This window comes from Oppia nitens, unplaced genomic scaffold (genome assembly GCF_028296485.1).
Source record: "Oppia nitens isolate AA-2021 unplaced genomic scaffold, nextdenovo-longstitch-racon4-pilon3 scaffold38_pilon_pilon_pilon, whole genome shotgun sequence".
Classification (NCBI taxonomy): domain Eukaryota; kingdom Metazoa; phylum Arthropoda; class Arachnida; order Sarcoptiformes; family Oppiidae; genus Oppia; species Oppia nitens.
The window spans coordinates 490,249-513,722 of record NW_026533219.1 but is presented as its reverse complement, the minus strand read 5'-3'; the positions used below and the strand labels follow the sequence as shown (position 1 = coordinate 513,722).

The window sequence follows — 23,474 nt, the reverse complement described above, 5'->3', positions numbered from 1 at the left end:
TTTTTGGTCAATATTTACTTATAAATAATTATAAATAATAATATTTAGTTATGTTTACACAACTAATATAACTTTTTTTTTTGACTTAAAAAAAAGTAATTTATTTTATACTTTAGTATATAATGTAAATATAATTTAATTAAATAATATTTATATTTAAAAAAATATATCAAAGTTAATATTTGTAAATAAAAAAAAGTTAATTTTTCTCAAATTTTAAATATATATAAAAAACATTTTTTAATTAAAAAAAACTTTATATATATATATAATAATTAAATTAAAATTTCTTATTCCTATATTTAATCTCAATGTCTGTCAATTTTGGTAAACATTTTTGTAAACTTTCCGTAACTTTTTTCGTAGTAGACATTTGGTCAGCAAATTGTTTCGTAAATGTTTCCGAACTGACCGTCAATCGGACGGATCGTAAACTGTGTTTCAATGGTTCAAACGACTCGGCCATCCGATTGTCAATCAACTGATAATAGTTTACCGACGCTAACGACAGACACTGTAGCCGACAATGATTTACGGGTAATGTACGGAAAAATTGGTCGCTAATGGCCAGTGTATTACCGTCGCTGCTGACCGACAGATGAGTTAATTGCTGTAAATTACATAACGATTTGTCGGTCAATACAAATGCCGACTCCTCTTCAATGACTACATCATTGGGATAGCCGTCAGCTAATTGGTTATCATTGTCCTCATCGGCGTCGGCGTCATCGTCGCTATCGTCGGCCATAAACTTTTTGGCCAATATTAGCCGTTTCAGGTGACGGTAGTTATCGTTTATGGCTTGAATAACTGTCGACATATTTGCCGCATTACTATACAAATAGTTGCCATGTTTTGACTGATGATTACTACCAAACTTGATGGCCAGTCGTTTTAGTTTCGGTAGTCCTCCTCCTCCTCCTCGTCCTCTTGAGCCGTCGTTGGCCATCGATTTCAGACCCGTGGCCACCATTAGACTGATATCCTCGAACAGTGTACTACTAGTTTCCACCCGGAGGTCAACTAATCGCCTAAATTTAGCTAAACTAGCAAACAGTCTACCGATTTGTTGGCTGTTTTCATACAGCCATTCATCAATTGTTACGTGAATTCCGTGCAATTGTTGGCCGTATAGACTGTCGGCAGCAAATCGGGTAAACCTTTCCGTATCGTTCAGCGTATAAGTTAACGATAGTTTACGTAGTTTACCGAAAATGTTAACTGTTTTGTTGTCGGCGCCGGTGTTGGTATCGGTGCCGGTGTTGTTGTCGGTGTCGGTGTCAGTGAAGACTAGCGAAAACATTGGATTTGAATAATAGGATCGGAAATGTATTTCCTCGAGATTGACAAACATCGGTAATCGGCGCTCAATATCGACATTTAGCTGACAATATCGGTAATAATGTGTATCACATATTTCCATATATGTTAACTGTTGGCCATATTTTTGGCAAAATTGTTGGACAGTATCGACGGACAGATCGGACATACGATGGATACGGATCTATCAAATAAAACAAAAAATAATATTTTAATTAAATTAAAAATAACTTTTATAAATATATTATAAATTATATATTTTATATAAACTATTTAAATATTATTTAATAATTTTTGTTGTTATTTAAATTTGTTTATTTTTATATGATTTTTATTGTTATATTAAATTTTAATTGAATATAAATATTTAGATATTTATATTCAAAAAAAATAATTTTATATGTTTTTAGGTTTTTTTTTAGTTAAGTAGTAATAGTAGTCAAATAACCTATAAATTAAAAGTTAATTTTTTATATTTAAAACTTTTTTTTTATAACAGTTTTTAATAGATTAAACAGTTTATAAAAATTTGTTTATTTTTTTAAATTTAGAAATTATTAATAATTTTTTATATATAAAAATATTTTTAGCATAATAATTAATAATTTAATTAATTAATTAATACAGTTATAGTATATACAGTATATATATATATATATATATATATATATATATATATATAATTAAGACCTGACCTGAAAACCCCGTAAATGATGACAATATTTGATTAGCAAATCAATGGCTTCGGTAGTCAACCGGCAAAACATATGGACAAACTCAATGTTGGGACACTTGCGTAGTACTAACTCAAATGTGGCCAAATTTAGCGACGATGACCGTCGCCGCCGCCGCAGCCGAGGACAGTGATGGTGATTGTGTTGATCGGCGACCAATAGTTTACTATTGAATTGACGGCCAATCCATAGCCGTGTTTGTCCAGTGAATACCGATCGACGCCACTGTTTGGCCACACATTCGTAGCGAAATCGGTCGTCAAATGTTAGATAAGCTAACACTAGTGGACAGAGATCATCGCCGAACCGGTCAAACGAGTCCCGTCGGTAATGGTGGTGACCACTAGTAGTGATATCGGTAGATATTTTTGGCATATTTTAAAATTGCCGTAAAATATAAAAAACTAATTTATTTAAAACTAAAAAATTATTATAATATTTAATATAATATTAATTTATTTTATTGTCTATTAATACAATACAGTGTCTATATAAGTGTGAAGTATTATTGATATATATATATATATATATATATATATATATATATATATATATATATATATATAATTAAGTGTTAATATATATATATATACTGTATTTATATATAATGTAATATATATATAATAAGTAATACTGTATACAGTATTTATTTAATATATTATTCAATAATAAAATTACAAATTATTATAGTATAGTAAATGTACTTAAAAAAATAGGTGATATAAAAATTGATAAAAAAATAAAATAAATATTATATTACCTATGGATGCTATTGATAGCTGTTTGAAGTATTTTTTTGCAAATAAATATATCGTATCTATTTTTAGGTAGTATTAGTAGTTTTATTATTATTATTATTATTATTAATTTATATAAATTGATAACTAAAAAACAAATAATAATAATAATGTTAAAAAAAATTACATTTAAATTTCATCATCATTGATTTTTAATCAACAAATTAAATGCTATACAATGATATTAATAATATATAAATAAAAAAATATATATAAACTCTATATAATTATCACTATTTAGCTTGAATTGATTAAAAAAAAATTTTTTTAGCACCCCTGTAATTTATCAAAATGATTAAATTAAATTACAGGGGTGCTAATGTTATTTATTTAATTAAAAAACAAATACTTGTTATATATATGTTTATATACTATATATATATAGTATATAAACATATATAATACAAGTATTTTTTTAATTAAATAAAATAAAATATATAATAAAATAATTTAGTATTTATTATATTATTTATAACTTAAATGAAAATATAATTTTTACTATAATTCTATAATAATAATAATAATATTTAAATTAAAATCTAATTATTTATACTCTATATTGAACTATAATAGACACAAGTATTATATCAAATATATATATATATATAATATAGATATTACAGTATTTTTTAAATAATAATAATAATAATTTATTATTTTGTTGTTGCAATAATAATAATAATAAATTATAAAATATTACTAACAATTACTAACAATTAATAACAATATATACTAAAAATAATTTCAATAAATTATTATATTAATAACTATAACAAATAACATAATACAAATAATAACAAAATTAAAAGCACTTTTTTTATAAAAAAAAATAATTAATTATTTATTTATTTACTATAATACAGTACATAATGATTATCGTATAATAATAATAATAATTTATTGTGAATTTTATACAATAATATCAACTATTGTTATAAACATTTTTTTGTCGAAATTTTATTACATGTTTATTACATATATATTATTATTTATAAAAAAAATTATATATTTTTAACATATTTTTTTAAATAATAGTTAACAATAATTACAGTATTATTATAATATTAATACTATATATTGATTATGAAAATTAGTGAAAAATGTTTTTAAAAAATAAATAAATTTAATAAAAATAATTATTATATTTATTATTATTATCTATTGTTTTACAATTTTATTTTACATATTTATGTAATAATTACAGTATAATAATAATAATTTATAATTTTATTATAACTTATAACTAATTATAACAACAAAAATAAATAATAAAATAAATGTTTCAACAAATGTATAGACTTTTAATTGAATTTCAATTAGTATTATTGTTGTTATATTCAAAAACAACCGATAGATCACTAGTAGTGGCCATCAGTTTCTGCGGCAATAGCGGCGGACAGTTGGCCAAAACTGCGGTAATACCAGTGGTGGCCAACACAACAACACCGACACCCGAAAAACTATTGATAATACTAGTGAACGGTTTCCGCTGGGATTATGCCGACCAACTCACGGATAGCGGCGCCGGCGGCGGCGGGGGATTTAGTCGAGTGGCCGCAGCCGGTGTTCGGGCACCGTATGTACGGCCAATATTCCCGCAAAACTCTTATCCCAATTGGTACGCTATCTTCACTGGACGTTATCCCGAAAATTACGGCCATATGTATGCTGATGACCGGGAAACCGACGGTGACCTGTTTCCGATGGGACAACTACCGAACTACCCGAACGTTTCGAAAGATGGTCACTGGCGGTGGCGATGGCGGTGGTCACCACAGGAGGTACAGCCCGTATGGATTACGGCCGAAAAAAACGGTCGACCAACTGCTATGTACGGCTGGGACGGGTGTCAACCGGGCATTGATAACGTAACGGTTAGCTACTGTCAACCGTATCGGCCGATCGGAACCGATAGCGACCATCCAGTGGCCGCCGCGGCCTCTGCCGCCGCCAATCAGACCCGTCAGTATGTACGGGAAATTTTGGACAATTTTGCCGCTAATAATAGCTATCAATTGGCACTACTATACCATGAATTTGTCGATTATATAGGTTAGTGACTGTAATAATAATTATTATAATTTTAGTTAATAATAATTATTATAATTTTAGTTAATAATAATAATTATAATTTTAGTTAATAATAATTATTATAATTTTAATTAATTAATTAATTATAATAATATATGTATTAAATATTTATAAATAAGTTTTAATTTGTATGTAGGATATAATATAATCTATAAAAATAAATAAATAATTTATTATTAATTTATTAATTGCTTATTTTAAAAAAAATTTATTTTTATTGTTTTTTTATAAACAAAACTGTAATACAAAATAGATTTTTTTTTAAAATAAATTCAAAAATAGATAATTTTATTTTATTATATCTATTAATATATATATATATATATATATATAAATTATACTATCAATATTAATTTTTAATTAATTATAAATTTCAATGAGTTTACATATAATAATAATAATATTTAATACATTATTAGAAATTATCATTTTATTATTTTATAATTAAATATAACATTTATTATTATTATTAATAGTATTTTAAAAAAAAAAAATTAAACTATAAACTTATTAATATAATTCAAAAAAAAAATATTTATTATAATTAATAATAATTCGCAAAATTATCACAAAAAATAAAAAATTATAATTAATTAATTATTTTTTGAATAATATTTATTTTTTTGTGGTCTCAATCAATTAGGACACACATACGGACCAGAAAGTCCTGAACTATGGTCAGCCGTACGGGACGTCGATTCCATAGTCGACCAGTTGTTTGATGACCTGAAACGGCTTGATTTGGCCAATCGGGTCAACGTTATGATAGTATCCGATCACGGGATGACTCAAACCTCTGGCTATCGACTAATCTATTTGAATGAATCAATAGATTTTCATAGTAGTGTCCAATTGTTTTTGGGTAGCGGTTCCGGTGCCCGTATTCTACCGAAACTGGGCACTGAAAATGAGGTCATATTTTTAGTTAATTTATTAATTAATTTTTAATATGATTTTTAATTTCTGTTTTATTGTTGGGATATCTAGTTGTTTGAAAAGTTATCAAAAATCAATGGTATTAATGTCTATAAACCGGATGACATACCGGAGCGCTTGCATTACAAATACAATAATAATAATAATAATAATAATAATAATAATAATAATAATAATAATAATGATAATAATAATAATAATAATAATAATAATAATAATCCAATGGTTTTCTATCTATTGATTACAGTCGATGTCGGCTATTATATGATACCTGTAAATCAAATTTAATTAATTAAATTAATTTTATTAAATTTATATATTATTATTAAGTGTTTATTAATAAATTATTTTTAATTTTTTTTGTTTTTGAATATTTCAACAAAAAAAATACTTTAATTGATTTATTAATTTAAATATTACTCATAGAAATCTAAAATAATAATTTAAAATATAATTTTTTCCAAACTATTATTTAATTAATTATTTATTTATTTATAAACTATTATTAATTTTTTAAAATTATTTAAAAAAAAATCATTCAACTATTGATTTATTAATTTAAGTATTAGTTATAGAGATCTAAAATAATAATTAAAAATATATTTTTTTTCCAAACTGTTATTTAATAAATTATTTATTTATTAATAAATTATTATTAATTTCTTAAATATTTCAAACAAACAAAACAATACTTTAATCATTTAGCTATTGATCTATTAATTTATAGTATTATTTATAGAGATCTAAAATAATAATTAAAAATATAATTAATTTTTTAAATTAATAAATATTATTATTAAAAACTGTAATACAGTTATATAGGGTTTACTATACATGCATACAGTAATATAATAAATTAGAAGTTAGTAGTTATAAATGTATTAGATATTCAATATCATAATAATAATTATTCAAATTGATTGTGTCAATCAATATAAAAATTTATGTTTTTTTATAGATTATATGTATAGTTATATATTACAGTTAAATATAATATATTGTCATAAAAAAAATCATTTTTAATAATTTTAAATAAAAATATTTTTTATTTTATTACTTATATTAATATAATTAATAACAGATAATAATTGCTTTTAAAAACTATATATTATTTTTATTTATATAATAGTAAATATCTATAATTTTTAAAAAATATTATTAAATATAAATTTATTATAATTTATATAAATTTATTATAATTTATATAAATTTATTATAATTTATATAAATTTATTATAATTTATATAAATTTATTATAATTTATATAAATTTATTATAATTTATATAAATTTATTATAATTTATATAAATTTATTATAATTTATATAAATTTATTATAATTTATATAAATTTATTATAATTTATATAAATTTATTATAATTTATATAAATTTATTATAATTAAATATAAATATATTACTAATATTTGTTAATTACATTATATATTTAATAGCCAAACATTGACCGCAAAGTATATACCGAATCGGACGGACGGCGGGTACCGATGTTGTTGGCCGGCGCTCACGGCTACGATAGCGATACAAATCCGGACATACGGGCCATTATGTACGGGTTTGGACCGGCATTTCGCCGTAACTATACCTTAGCGGAACCGTTAGATATGGTCGACCATTACAACCTGATTTGCCGTCTACTCGGACTACCGGCCGAGGCCAACAATGGATCGGCCAATAAAATTGCCGATATGTTATTGTTAGTGGCCAGTAGTATAGGTGATACAGGTGCTGCCCACCTGAACCTAACTACTATATTGTTGTTAATTATTATTATTATTATATTGTTATCTTTAAAAATTGTTTTGTAATATTTTAAAGTTTTTTTTAAAAAAATTTGTTTTTAAAAAATGTTAAATTAATTAGTTGTTTAAATTTTATATATAATTATTATTATTATTTAAATAATTATATTTATTATTTTATATATTAGTAATTATAATAATTTAATTATAATTTTTAAAAATAATTATTAAATTATAATTATTAGATTATTTAAATATTATTAAATTATAATTATTAGTTTACAATTAAATTGATATTTTATTCAATAATAACAACAACAAAAACAATACCACAAAAAACATATTATTTTTTGTTTGCAAATAATAAATAATATTTAATACATATGTTTTTTTTATGTTCACAAATAAAATTAATTTTCACAATGTTTTTTGAAAAATAATGATATATTACTTGATTATTATTATTATTATTATAATTATTATATTAATATAATATAAATTTATATTATGTAATAATAATTGATTTAATATAATTTTATAGATATTTATATTTATTTAAAATTATTATTATTATTGAATTTTTATTATATTTAAAAAAATTATATATATATATAATTTGAATTTTGAAAAAGTATAGAAAGTTTTTAATTTGTATTAATATTTGTAATAATTTTCAATAACAACAACAAAAAAATATTCAAATGTCTTAACAATTATTTATTGATAAATATAAATATTATTAATATATATATAATGTTTTTTTTGAAAAATGATTTTTGATTTTTATTTTCTAAATATTATAATTTATTTGTTTTGTTTGTATAATTATAAACAATGATTAGTGAAAAAAATTGTGTTTTTAATATTTATTAATTTTTTGAGTCACAAAACTTATACTTTGGATGTATTTTTTATTTAATTAATAACAAACACATATAGAAATCAAATATATATATATATATATATATGTAAACAATTATAACTGAATGATTTAATTATATATATATATATATAATAAAATTATTGATTTTTTATAATTAAAAAAATTTTAATTTTATAAAATATAATTGTGTTGTTTAGCTTTGTTTGTGTGCTTTTATATCCAAAATTTAAATTTTAAATATTATAATATAATATATATTATATATATATATAGTATATATTAAATATTATATATATATAAATATATATTAAATATTATATATATATATATATATATATATATATATATATATTAATAGGTAATTATGAGGCTCTTGAAGCTATTTCCTCGCGTTTTAGGAAACCCTTGAATAAGTCCATTGGTATCTAAAATAATAATAATAATAATTATAATAATTAACAGCAAAATAATAATTATTATTATAAATAACTACTACTACTGTACCGGGAAAACAATGGTTGAATTTTTTTCGGCCGCAATCGAGTTGAGTGTCTGGAGATACCGGAGCTGCAGAGCGGCCGGTGTATCCGCTATGACATCGGCCGCCTCTTTCAGTGCCCGCGAAGCCCGTTGTTCGCCTTCGGCTGCTATAACCTTAGCCCTGGCCTCGCGGGCGGCCTCGGCTTCGGCAGCCATTGCCCGTTGCAATTGGACGGGTAGTCTGACATCTTTTCTGTATAAATATATGAATTAATATTTTATTAATAATTATTAATAATAGTTGTAATTAAACAAAAAAAATAAACATTAGATATATTATAAATGAAAAAAATAGTGTGACCTTTAAATTGTTTAATAATGTATTAATACTGTATATATATATATAATATTAGTTATATATAAATAATTTTTTTAAAACTAATTATATTTTTGTTTTTGATGTTAAAAAAATTCTAACTAAATATTAAAAATTAAATTAATTATATATACATATATAATAATTAATATTATACTTATACTTATACTTAATAATTAATATATATATCAATATCATTAATTAATTAATAATTTTTTGATGTTTAATCTCTATGCAAGTCAACAACAAAAAAGATATATAAAATATATATTAAATTAAATAAATAGAAATTTTTATTATCACTTATATTAAAAAAAAATTTTTAAAAAACTTTTGGACACATCAGGTATAGTAGTTGTAATCTAACACCCCCTATCCTCTCTCCCTTCCCCCAATCTAGACACCTATACTTGTTGTTGGTGGGTGTGTGTGTGTGTGTGGTGGTCATACTACTTGTTATATGAAAATGGACATACATTTCGACCCTTTCCACTTTGACACCCCATGGATCAGTTGCCTCATCCAAGGATGACTGCATCATATGCGATATGGACTCCCTTTCGCTAAGTATCTGAGCCAAGTCACGGGTGCCCAAAACGTTGCGCAATGTTGTCGCCGCCAACAGCCGAGTACTGCGGCCATAATCTTCGACATTACTGACCGCAACCGTTGCGTTGCTTATCCGATAGTAGACGACTGTCCCCCGGTGTTGGTGTTGTTTTCAATGATAATAATAATTAATAAGTTTTTTTTAATTAATTTAAAAAGTTTTTATATACTATACCGGCGTCGACGGCAACAGTAACTGAATCTTTAGATAATATCTAATTTTGAATTAAAAAAAAATTTAAATTAATTTTTTTTTAAATAATTAAATTATAATATTTATAGGATATATAATAAGTTTATATATATATATACCTCTTGTGGCGGTACATCAAAGCTAACGGTTCGTAAGTCAACCCTATTTTTTGTCAAACAAAAAAATAAAATAAAATTTAATTTAAATAATTAATTTTTTTTTATAATATATTATATAATGCTAATAATTTTTTTTCATTTATACAGTTTTATGATAATCATGTTTTTTTTTAATGAAATTGAAATTGAATTGATATATATATATATATATATATACAGTATATATATATTAATTCAGTTTAAAATAAATAACATAATATTAAATAATAATAATAATAATAAAATAAATTTTTTGTTTATCAGTAGTGTCTATTATAAATTGATATAAAAATAAATAAATAATAACTGATAAATAAAATGAATTTTTAATTTATTTTATTATTATTATTTAATATAATGTTATTTTGAATTATATTAATATATATATCACTGTAAACAATTAATTTATACAAAATTATTATTTTTTCATCAAAATTTATATTATGCTATTTATAAAAAAATAAAATAATTAGATAAAAATACTATAAGTATATATATAAAACAGTAAAAAATTAAATTATCATATTATCAACAACAACAACAACAACAAAAATTAAAATTTTATATACAGTATACTATTATAATTTTAATTTTTTGTAAAAAAATATTTAATATATTATTATTATTTATTATTATTTACTTGCAATATGAATCGATACATGGTATTATAAAAAATATGCCAGGTCCCTTGGCGCCACCCCTAACTAGACGACCCAATCGGAATATAACTATTAAAAAAAATTAAACAATAATTGAATAAATAAATAAATTACAAAACAAATATTGATAGATAAATGTTAATATAAAATAAAATATATAAATTAATTATTGATATTATTTTATTAATTTATTGTTTTTTGATAAATAAATAAAAAAATTTTTTTATTGATTTACCTGCTCTCTCATATTCCTGTACTACCTGTAATAGATAATAATAATAATAATAATAGTTAATAATAATAATAATAATTTAAAATAATAATAATAGTTAGGAATAATAATAATAATAGTCAATGTATATAAAAATTTATTAATTTTTTATCTGTATATATATATATATATAGTTTATTATTATTGTATTATATCTTTATATATATATAATAAATTGTTTATCAAAAAAAATGTTTATTTTAAAAGTTTGAAATTTTTTTTGCTTATAAAATTGTTTATATAATACTGTATTATTAGTTGAACTTTGTGTTATTTATTTATTATCATTAATTATTGGGGTATGAATATGAAAATTTTAGTTTATAAACCCACACACACACACACACACACACACACACTAGAGTTAATTAACTAAATAATTAAAAATTAAGTGCTAATTAACAGTTAATTGTTTTTTTGTTGAATATTTTCACTTTTGAAAAACTAATTGTGTGCTAAAACAAACAATGGTTTATTAAATTATTATGCTATATATATATAATATGATAATAATAGGCATTATTATTAATATAAGTAAAATAAAAACATATTTATATTGTATATACAGTATATAATTAAGTACTTTATTTTTATTTTATTTTTGAATAATTAAAAATAAAAAGTGAAAGATAAGTGTCTTATCAAAGTAAGTGACAAAATACTGTATAAATTTGAAACTAATTTTATGTATCAATAATAATGTGAGTGATGTGTGTGTGTGTGTGTGTGTGTGTGTGTGTGTGTGTGTGTGGGAAGCGTTTCAATCAAGTAATGTAACCGCAAAATAAAATGTTTCAAATTGTTGTGTAATGAGGAAAGGGATCGGTTTGAGGAGGAAAAGGGATGGGAATACAGTTTTAGACAGATTTCTATATCCAATAATATATCCGTATGTATGTATGTGTGTATGTGTGTGTATGTATGTGTATGTATGTGTATGTATGTGTATGTATGTGTATGTGTGTGTATGTGTGTGTATGTGTATGTATGTGTGTATGTGTGTGTATGTGTGTATATGTGTGTATGTATGTATGTGTGTGTGTATATGTGTGTATATGTGTGTATATGTGTGTATATGTGTGTATATGTGTGTATATGTGTGTATATGTGTGTATATGCGTATGTGTGTATATGTGTATGTGTGTATATGTGTATGTGTGTATATGTGTGTATATGTGTGTATATGTGTGTATATGTGTATGTGTGTATATGTGTATGTGTGTATATGTGTATGTGTGTATATGTGTATGTGTGTATATGTGTATGTGTGTATATGTGTATGTGTGTATATGTGTGCATGTTTGTTTATATGAGATGCCAAAAAAAAATCAATTGTTATAGAGAATGGGGGAATATTATAATATGTGGACAGGGATGCTGATGATTATTACTGTATTATGTTGGGCACAGTTACTCTCTATTACAGTATATAAAACATACCATACCTTAATACATAGAAACAATGAGAAGGGCAGAGTGACAATGATTAGTATCACAGAGATGACTGTCAATAGAAATGCACAGAGACCTGGACTCTCGCCAACTGTTGCTATAATAGACAGATAGACAGTTAGATAGACAGTTAGATAGATAGACAAACAAAAAATTAACAAAAAAAAATTAACAAAAAAAAATTAAAGTTAAAATTTTTGTGATTTTCAATTATCATACTTATTATGTATATATTTATTAATATAGTTTATAATTCTATAGATATTATTATATACTATTGTATTAAAGAATATTTGGATTTATATTATATATATATAAATATAATATATATTTCAATACAATAGTATATATAATAACTATAGAATTATATATTAATTTAATTTCATTCACATATAATAACAATAGAAATTTTATTCAATAAAAATTTATTATTAAGTTATTGTTTGTGTGGTTTTGTGTTTAGCTTTTTTTAAAAAAATAAATAATTTTTTTTTAATATATATAATTTTATAGTTTTTTTAACAATAACAATAACACATCATATGATTAAATATATTATAATTTTTATAAAAAAATAAATAAAAATAATAAATTTAATTAGTTTATACACAACATAAACAACTATAATCAATAAAATAATATTTGCATTTTTATAAATAGTATTAAATTATTTTTTTTTTTTTTTAAATTGTTATGACAGCCAAATTGTGTCAATTATATTTTGATAATTGATTAGTTGATAATTTATCATTATAAATGTAGAAAAATAATTTTTTTTTAAAAATTACTTAAATATATATTTTTGTGAGATATAAATAAATTCTAATTTTTTTATTATTTATTAAAATATAAGATTTCTAAAAATAATAATAATTATATTATTATTGCTAATATTATACAGTATTATATAATGTTATTTTAATAGTTATTAAAATAGTTATTTTAATACATTTGTAATGTATTTGCAAACAAAAAAATTACATAAAAATACAATTACATTACACTAATTGATTTTAGTCATATAAAAAATACTGTATATAATAATAATAATTATTATTTTCATTCAATAATTAGTTTAATATTATTATTAGTTTATTAATTCATTAATAAATATTATTCATATAGTATTATAAATAATTATATTATAAATATTGATAAAATTATTCAACAACAACAAAATTATATATTTACTGAAAATAATATAATAAATATAATTTATATATTGAAAGCAAATAATATAATAAATATAATTTATATATATATAATAATAATATATAAAAATATTTATTATAATATATTAATATATATGAGAGGAAAAAAAATCAACATTTAATAAACATATTATCGGAATTCAAATAAAATCAATAATTTATAAACAAAAAAATGTTTTCATAAATTACTAATTTGTTTAATAAAATCAATAATTTTTTTAAAAAATATTTTCATAAATCACTAATTTGTTTAATCAAAAAAATATTTTTATAAATTACTAATTTATTTAATCAAAAAAAAAAATAAATTAAATATATATATATATATTGATTTTTAAAAAATTTACGGGAAAAAAACTATAACATAATTTATTATTATTTTATTTTTTGTTGTTATAATTAATTTTAATTAAATAAATTTTAATTTTTATATTTCAATCACCCAAACCTTCATCATCGCTATGAAAGGATAGCTTAGGATCTTTGGATGCTGTAGTCAATTGGTGGCCATAATGTGGTGGATGTCCACCACCACCACCACTACCTGTTGTTACACTCATATTATATAATTATTTTTTAATTAATTAATTTTAAAAAAAATAATTAATTAATTACTAGACACTAGTATAATCATTATCACTTTACACACAACAACTTTCACCCAGGTGGTTCATAATATATTTATTTTTATTATTATTATTAAAATATTATTGTATTTAATTTAATAGTATTTATTAATATTATCGAGTTTTTAATTATCTAAATTATTAAAATATTTATTTAATTAATTAATATTTTTGATAAACATTAGTTTGATTTTTAATATTAATAGTAGAATTTTTTTTATAGAAAATATTTTAATATAAATATATATTAGTTTTTAAATGTATTTTTTTAAAAATAATTTGCAATTAAAAAAAATTATAAACAATTTTTAATGTTTTTTTAATAACAATTTTGATATTAATCATCAATAAATGTAATGATGATGATGTTATTATTATTATTATTATTAGTATAATTTATAAAATAAAAACAAACTAAATGTCATTTTCGACAAAAAATTAAAAATTTAAAAATAAAAATATTTTACTGGTTTATATCAAACAACAAAAAAAAATTGATAAATTTTGTATCAATAATATACACAAAAAATATAAACAAATTTTATTTTTGAAATGTTTATATATAAAAATTTTTTTTTTAAATTATTATTTTCTCATTGAAGTGCTTTAAATTAATATAATAAAAATGAGACACATTTTTAAATATATATATATATATTTATAGATATATTTTTAAATATATATTTGTTTATATAATAAATATAAATTTATATACATATCTATATATATCTATACACTCACACACTTATATATAATGTTATATTATATATATAATATATACTGTATATACACTGTTATAATGTTATGTTATGTACAGTACAACCCATAACAATGACTACTGGTTTTTTGTTGTTGTATTGAAAAGTATACCAAAAATATATATTATTGTACAGAATCTGTACTACAGATAGACTGTACGGTATATACATAAGCAGTGATAGGATATGTATGTGTTTGTGATAATAATAATAGTAATAGTAATACCAGTGCTCTCTCTCTCTCTCTCTCTCTCTGTCTCTCTCTCTCTCTCTGTCTCTCTCTCTCTCTCTCTCTCTCTCTCTCTCTCTCTCTGACTATTTAGTCGATAGTTTGTATCGTTTTTGTGGGTTGTCTTTGGTTACAATATATACAGTATTTGTATGAAAGAGAGAGAGAGAGAGAGAGAGACCAGCGAAGCAAACAGTGTTTTCTGACTCTGGAGTCAGTCAATCAGTTTTTGTTGATAAAACCAAACTACCGGTGCTCTCATTCAAACATATATACAGTTATATACAATATATTAAGGGGATAAACCTTAGCACCCAATGGGTGTATGTGTTAGATATTATTTTAATACCTGTATATCAATAGTATAGTATATTGTAATATCATTGTTATTATACAAAATTATTTATATATATACATAAAATATATGGATTTTTTTTATATTTTATCAATAATAACAACAACAACACAAAAAGTTTATTAAACTTTACAAAACTATTATTATTATTATTATTAAGTTTATAACATTTTTTTCTAATAACAAATATATATATAAAATAGATAAGTAAAATATAAAATCAATATAATATATATAAATATACTGTATATATATGTTATTTTTTACAACAATAAATATATTTATGAAAATTATTTAAATTTAAAAAATATTATATTAATAAATTATTATTATTTATAGAAATATATTTTTTTTAAATTTAATTAATAGGCAATTAATTAATAAAAAAATGATATTAATCTACAATATATTCAAATTACTCTATTATTAATTAAATTAATTAATCTATATTTTATTCAAAATGCAAAATTAGATTTATATTATATTATTATCTTTTTAATTTAAAATTTTATATATTTATTATAAACTTTTTAACTTTTGAACTAAAAATATCATTATATATAAAATGCTATTTTATTTAATAGTTACTAAATATAATAAATTTTTATAAATTAATCCTAAATTTATTTTTTATTTATTTAACTATATTTATAAACTGTCATAATTATTATACCTTTACTTTTGATAGTTAATTGTTTTTTTTTAAATATTATTAGAGTCATCTAAATAATATCAAATAACTTAATTATTTCCTATATTATTTTTAATAAATTTTGTTTTAATAATATATTAAATGTTTAATTTAAATTTTAAAAATTGACAAAATGTATGGTAATGTATTAAGTTTATTATAATTATTATTATTATTATTATTATTATTATTATTTTTAAACTAAATATTAAATAGAAAATAAAACTTAATTTAATAAATATTTCTATTGTTTAGTAATAATTATTAATGTATATAAAAATATATCATACAATCAATAGTTTCTAAGTGACTATTTGGCACATAAACAGTATACTAACGTTTAACACTTACACACACATACACATACACATACACATACACATACACATACACATACACATACACATACACATACACATACACATACACATACACATACACATACACATACACATACACATACACATACACATACACATACACATACACATACACATACACATACACATACACATACACATACACATACACATACACATACACATACACATACACATACACATACACATACACATACACATACACATACACATACACATACACATACACATACACATACACATACACATACACATACACATACACATACACATACACATACACATACACATACACATACACATACACATACACATACACATACACATACACATACACATACACATACACATACACATACACATACACATACACATACACATACACATACACATACACATACACATACACATACACATACACATACACATACACATACACACACACACACACATACACACACATACACACACATACACACACATACACACACATACACACACATACACACACATACACACACATACACACACACATACACACACATACACACACATACACACACATACTCACACACACACACATTGATTTTGACAACTGATAAGTAGCCGTTAATTTTGTTTTATTATAAAATACAAATATATATATAAACAATGAATAATATTGTTTATATATATTTTAGTAATTTTTTTTTAAAAAAAGCAAACTTGTAGTCAATAACTACAACAATAAAAATTCATTGTATTTGTTACTATACTGTAGTGAAACTTATCTTATAGTTGACTATTATGTGTTATATAATCTCTCGATATTTTTTTTATTTATATTTTTTGTGCTGAATTCATCATTTAGGAGATTGATTTCATCGCAAATATATATATATATATATATATATACATACACATACTCATACACACACACATACACATACTCATACACACACACACACATACACATACTCACACACACACACACACATATATATATATATATATATACACATACACATAATCACACACACAACACATACATACACATACTCACACACACACACTCACACACACACACACACACATATATATATATATATACACACACATACACACATTCATACTGTACACATAATGTGGTAAAATATTTTTACGCATACATAAGCGCTTAGTGATGATCATTGATAATGATGTGGTAGATATACAGTATATACGATATATATATATATATATCAATATATATATATATATATATACCTAACCCACAAAAAAAACTGGGGTCCAATAAAAATTGTATCAAAATTTTATTTAGATTTTTAAATTAAATTTTCCTGCTGTTTAATTGTGTTATATTTGAACCAAAAATAAAATTAAAAAAAACAAAAATAATTTAATTAAGACTTATTTAGTTATACAGTATATTATATGAAATTATTTTTCTAGTCTTTAATAGACTTTCAATGAATGAATGCAAAACTGATTGACAAACAGACAAACAGACAGACAGACAGTTAGACAGACAGACAAAAAAATGTTGTGTCACTCTATAGTCAACAATAGAGCAAATATAATACAAGTATTTAAAAGTGACAATTATTTCACACTTATATTATATATATATATACAGTATATTCATAGCACCTGTCGTTTTATTTTCAATTGGTGTCATCCAAACACATACTGTATATATTATAATATATATTAAATACTGTATATATATATAATACAAATACAAAATTGTTTGGTATATTAAATGACATCAAAATTAAAGTTAATGAATGAATGAATACTCTTTAATTAAAATTAAAATAAAAAAAGTCAAAAACTGTTAGTAATTATAAACTTTATATAAACTTTATATTAAATTCTGTATTATATATATTTATAATAAAAGTTTTTAATTACATTTTTCTAGTATATTATACCATTAGATATGCAAATAATAATAAGTGTTTTTAGTATATACTGTATATATATATATATAAGTCAATAAATATACAAAATTTGTATATAATTTTTAATTTAAATATATATTAAATTATTTTATTTTTCTTAATTGTTTTTAAGTAATATAAACTAAAATTTTTACAAACAAAATAAAAACTATTTATACTATTTATACAAATACTTTATAGTTTATAATATAAAATCCTAATAACAAAACTTAAAATTATAATAGACTTTCTCTATAAGAGACTATATATATATATATATATATATATATATATATATCAAGTAATATACAATATATATATATATATATATATACAGTATATAAGTATAATAATAGATATACTGTACAATATCTAAGTAAAACAAACAAATAGTTTTCTGTGTGTGTGTAATGTTTGTTAAAAATTTTTATTATATATATACTGTATATACGATATATATATATAAATAGATTTCACTGTTTTCCTCTTCAAAATCATAAAATTATAGTGAAATTGCATTTTTGTTATATTTTGAAAGTAATTTTGTTTTTGTGTAGATTTTTATCGTTGTTTAAAAACTTTTTTTTAACTCTCTCTCTCTCTCTCTCTCTCTCTCTCTCTCTCTCTCTCTCTCTCTCTCTCTCTGTTTAACTATATTTACAACACATTAACTCCCGATAGTGGGTATAATGATTCACACAAATTGTATACACATTTTACAGTAATATATATATATATATCTGATATGATATGATATTTAACAAAAAATATATATATATATGAAAGTTACAAAATAAAAATAAATTGTTAATTAGATTTTTGCAGTAATGATTAAAACTGTTAAAAATAAAATAAAATTATACTAATTTAAATAAAGATATATATATATTTTTAAAAAAAGTTAAAAAAAACAAATATAAATAAATAAATAAAATTATATATATTGTTAGTTAACTATATATATACTGTAGTAAATTAAGATTAAAAATACAAATAAAATATAATAATAAATATTAATTGTTTATAAAACATATTTATTTAATAAAAAAAATATATATACTTTATATTTGAAAAGTAATAAAGTGTTAGAAAAATTCAAATAAATTTTTTTTGTGGCTATTATTTGGCAACAAAAAAAATGTGTGTAAATTTCTAACTCAATTTGTTTATATATATTAAATTATTACTTAATTTTTTTAAAGTGAAAAATATATATAAATATAATAAGTTATATTCAAATATCATTCAATTATTTTCTTTATATACTTTACTATTTATATTGTATATAATAATTAACTATCAATAAAATAATTTACTGTTTTACTATTATTTACAATTTATTTATAAAGTTATTTGAGTTTTTTTTAAAAAACTGATTTTTTTAAAACTCAATTTTTAAAACAATTATTTTTGGTAAAAAAAATAATAATAAAATTTTAAACTCATTTTATACACACATATATTGAAGATATATTAATATATATTATAGTTATTAAAATCTAATAATAATTAATTTTATTTTATATATTATATATTATATATTATATATTATATATTATATATTATATATTATATATTATATATTATTATTATTTTAAAAACAATTAATTTTTTTTGGTAACAAAAAAATAAATAAATAATAAAATTTTAAACTCATTTTATACACACATATATTGAATACATTTATATATTAATTTATATTATAGTTATTAAAATCTACTAATAATTAATTTTATATTATCTATAATTATAATTATTATTATTACTACTACTAAAAAATTATTATATTAATAAATTTAACTAAATAATTATAATAATAATAATTGAGACATACATGCAATGGCATCGTTAAAATGTTTTTTGCTTTGTTGGTGTTGGTGGACATGGCGTTTATTAATGGCTGTCCCACTAATATTTTTAATATTATTATTATTATCATTATTATTATTATTATTATTATAGTTTTTATTATCTAGATTTTCAAGTTGCATCGATGTTATCATTATTATTATAAATAAATAATAATAATTAATTAATTAATTAATTATATAAATATAATTATTTTAGACACTAAATAAATATTATGTTAATTTCATGTTTTTTTTCTTATTATTAATAATACTGTAATAATATAATTATAATAATTTTGTTTTTGTTTTTTTTACTGATATATATATATATATATATTAAATATTATATACAGAATATTCTTGTAATATCAATAATAAAAAAAACTAATATATAATATATTATTTGCTAATATAATAATAATAATTTCCATTAATAGGTTCAATCATCGATAATAGTTTATAAGTAAAAATCATATATATATATATTGTATGTATATATATATATATTATATACAGTATATATAAACCATCAATAATAATAGGAAAAATATCTATTTGTATGTTAATAATAATAGTATATTTACAATATTTATATTATTATTATAAATATTGTCAATAGTAGTAGTATTAATAGTATTATTATAATACAAATAAAAGCAAATATTTTAATCTTTTTAAATGCAAGTATTATATTAGGCTTAATATACAAAAAATATATATATATAATATTTAATATAACATTATATATATATATATAATACACAAAAAAATATATATTTAATCAGAATCTCTATTTTATATTATATATAATATTTAATATTTATAAATACATTAATAAATTACATTAAAATGACTCACAAAAATTTATATATCAATATATATAATAATAATATATATATTTAGTTATATATATATAATATAAAGTAACCATTGACTACTTTAGCAATATATTATATATATATTAAAGTAACATTAAGTGATTGTTTGTACCATATATTTATTGTTTTAGTTATTGGGTAGAAAAAAAACATTTTTTATATATATATATAATGATAATTTAAATTATTAAAAAAAATATTTCAGATTACAACATATAGATAATATATATAAAAATTTCAAACCAAAAAAATAAATAAATAAATAAAAATATTATATTATAGATGAAGTCTACAATATATGATGAAATTATTGATAATATTATTTTGTTTTATTGTTGCAAAAACAAAAAATTAGCATAATAATATTTTAAATAATAATTAATAAATTTAATATAATTGTTATATATTTTAAATATATTTATATATATTAATATTTTGTATATTAGATATTATAATTTTTTTTTTATAAAAATAAATAAATATATAATTTAATATAATATTAAATAATAATAATAATATACCCCATAATTCATCCATTGATGTACTTTCTTTATCCAAAAAATCCAATTTAATACTTTTGCCCCTGGTCAATTGTGGCTTAGGAGCTATTTAGTATATAATTATGATATATATATATATACATGTATATAATAATTAATTAATTAAATTATTTATTTTTAGATCTATTAGATTTTAAATAATTTAAAATAATTATTAAAAAAATTAATTTTATTTTCTCTGTATATTAAATGATAATTATATCATACTGTATATAAATAATAATTATTATAATTAATATATATATATATTATACATGTATATAATAATTAATTAATTAATTATTTTTATGACTATTAGATTTTAAATAATTTAAAATAATTAATTAAAAAAATTAATTTTATTTTCTCTGTATACTAAATGACAATTATATTAATAATGATAATTATAATTAGTTTATATATTATATACATGTATATAATAATTAATTAATTAATTATTTTCTTACTATTAGATTTTAAATTACTTAAAAAATAATTTTATTTTTTCTGTATACTAAATGATAATTATATCATATATATAATAATTATTATAATTAATATTAATTATATATATATATATTAATTATAATAATAATTAATTTTATTTTATTTAATATAATAATAAATACTATATATATATATATGTATAAGTAGTTAATATTAAATTAAATAATAATAATAATAACCATTTTTTGTTGCATATGACTTAACCGATCCGGGATTGTTAGTAAAACCGGTACTCATCTGTGAGGCCTTTAATGTTATGTTAGGCCTCATTGAACAAACATCGGAGCCGATGGGCGATACCGGTCGGCTGATAGGGCCGGCCATTGATGATGATGTTGTGGCCGGCATATCATTATTAATATTATTATTATTATTACTATTATTATTAATATTGTCATTATTTTCATACTCCATAATAATAATTAGTTAATTAATTAAATTAATTATTTTTATAAATATATAATTATAATATCAAACAATATATATAAACCAGAAAAAAATAACCATGCTAAAACAGTTTTTTTGTTGTTGAAAACAATGTTAAATATTAAATAAATATATAAACACTATTTTAATTATTATTATTATTATTATTATTATCAATAATTTATTCAATAAATGTTGATTCAAATAGTATACTAATAACTATTATAAATAATAATAAATATTATATTAATGTTTAAATTTATAATATTTAAAAAAAACAAAATTATATAATATATTTATTTAGTTATTTTGCTTTATACTTATTATACTAATTATTATTATTATTATTATTATTACAATTACTATACACAGAATATTCCGGGAAA

General features: G+C 20.0%; 2 protein-coding genes across 2 annotated transcripts; one reads left to right on the top strand and one right to left on the bottom strand.

The window, feature by feature from the left end:
* The first annotated feature begins 4,140 nt into the window (after positions 1-4,140).
* Positions 4,141-8,755, top strand: LOC128957185 (glycerophosphocholine cholinephosphodiesterase ENPP6-like). The gene is made up of 4 exons (XM_054302906.1): positions 4,141-4,903; positions 5,586-5,854; positions 7,330-7,589; positions 8,716-8,755. Exons 1-4 carry the CDS (start codon positions 4,141-4,143, stop codon positions 8,753-8,755), a joined length of 1,332 nt encoding a protein of 443 aa, XP_054158881.1.
* A 125-nt stretch (positions 8,756-8,880) lies between these two features.
* On the bottom strand, positions 8,881-22,895 carry LOC128957184 (mechanosensory protein 2-like). The gene is made up of 10 exons (XM_054302905.1): positions 22,842-22,895; positions 22,138-22,221; positions 12,710-12,813; positions 11,229-11,253; positions 10,975-11,062; positions 10,296-10,338; positions 10,159-10,198; positions 9,851-10,070; positions 9,023-9,251; positions 8,881-8,943 (listed from the first exon to the last, which is right to left on the bottom strand). Exons 2-10 carry the CDS (start codon positions 22,151-22,153, stop codon positions 8,881-8,883), a joined length of 828 nt encoding a protein of 275 aa, XP_054158880.1. The 5' UTR covers positions 22,154-22,221; positions 22,842-22,895.
* Positions 22,896-23,474: the final 579 nt, after the last annotated feature.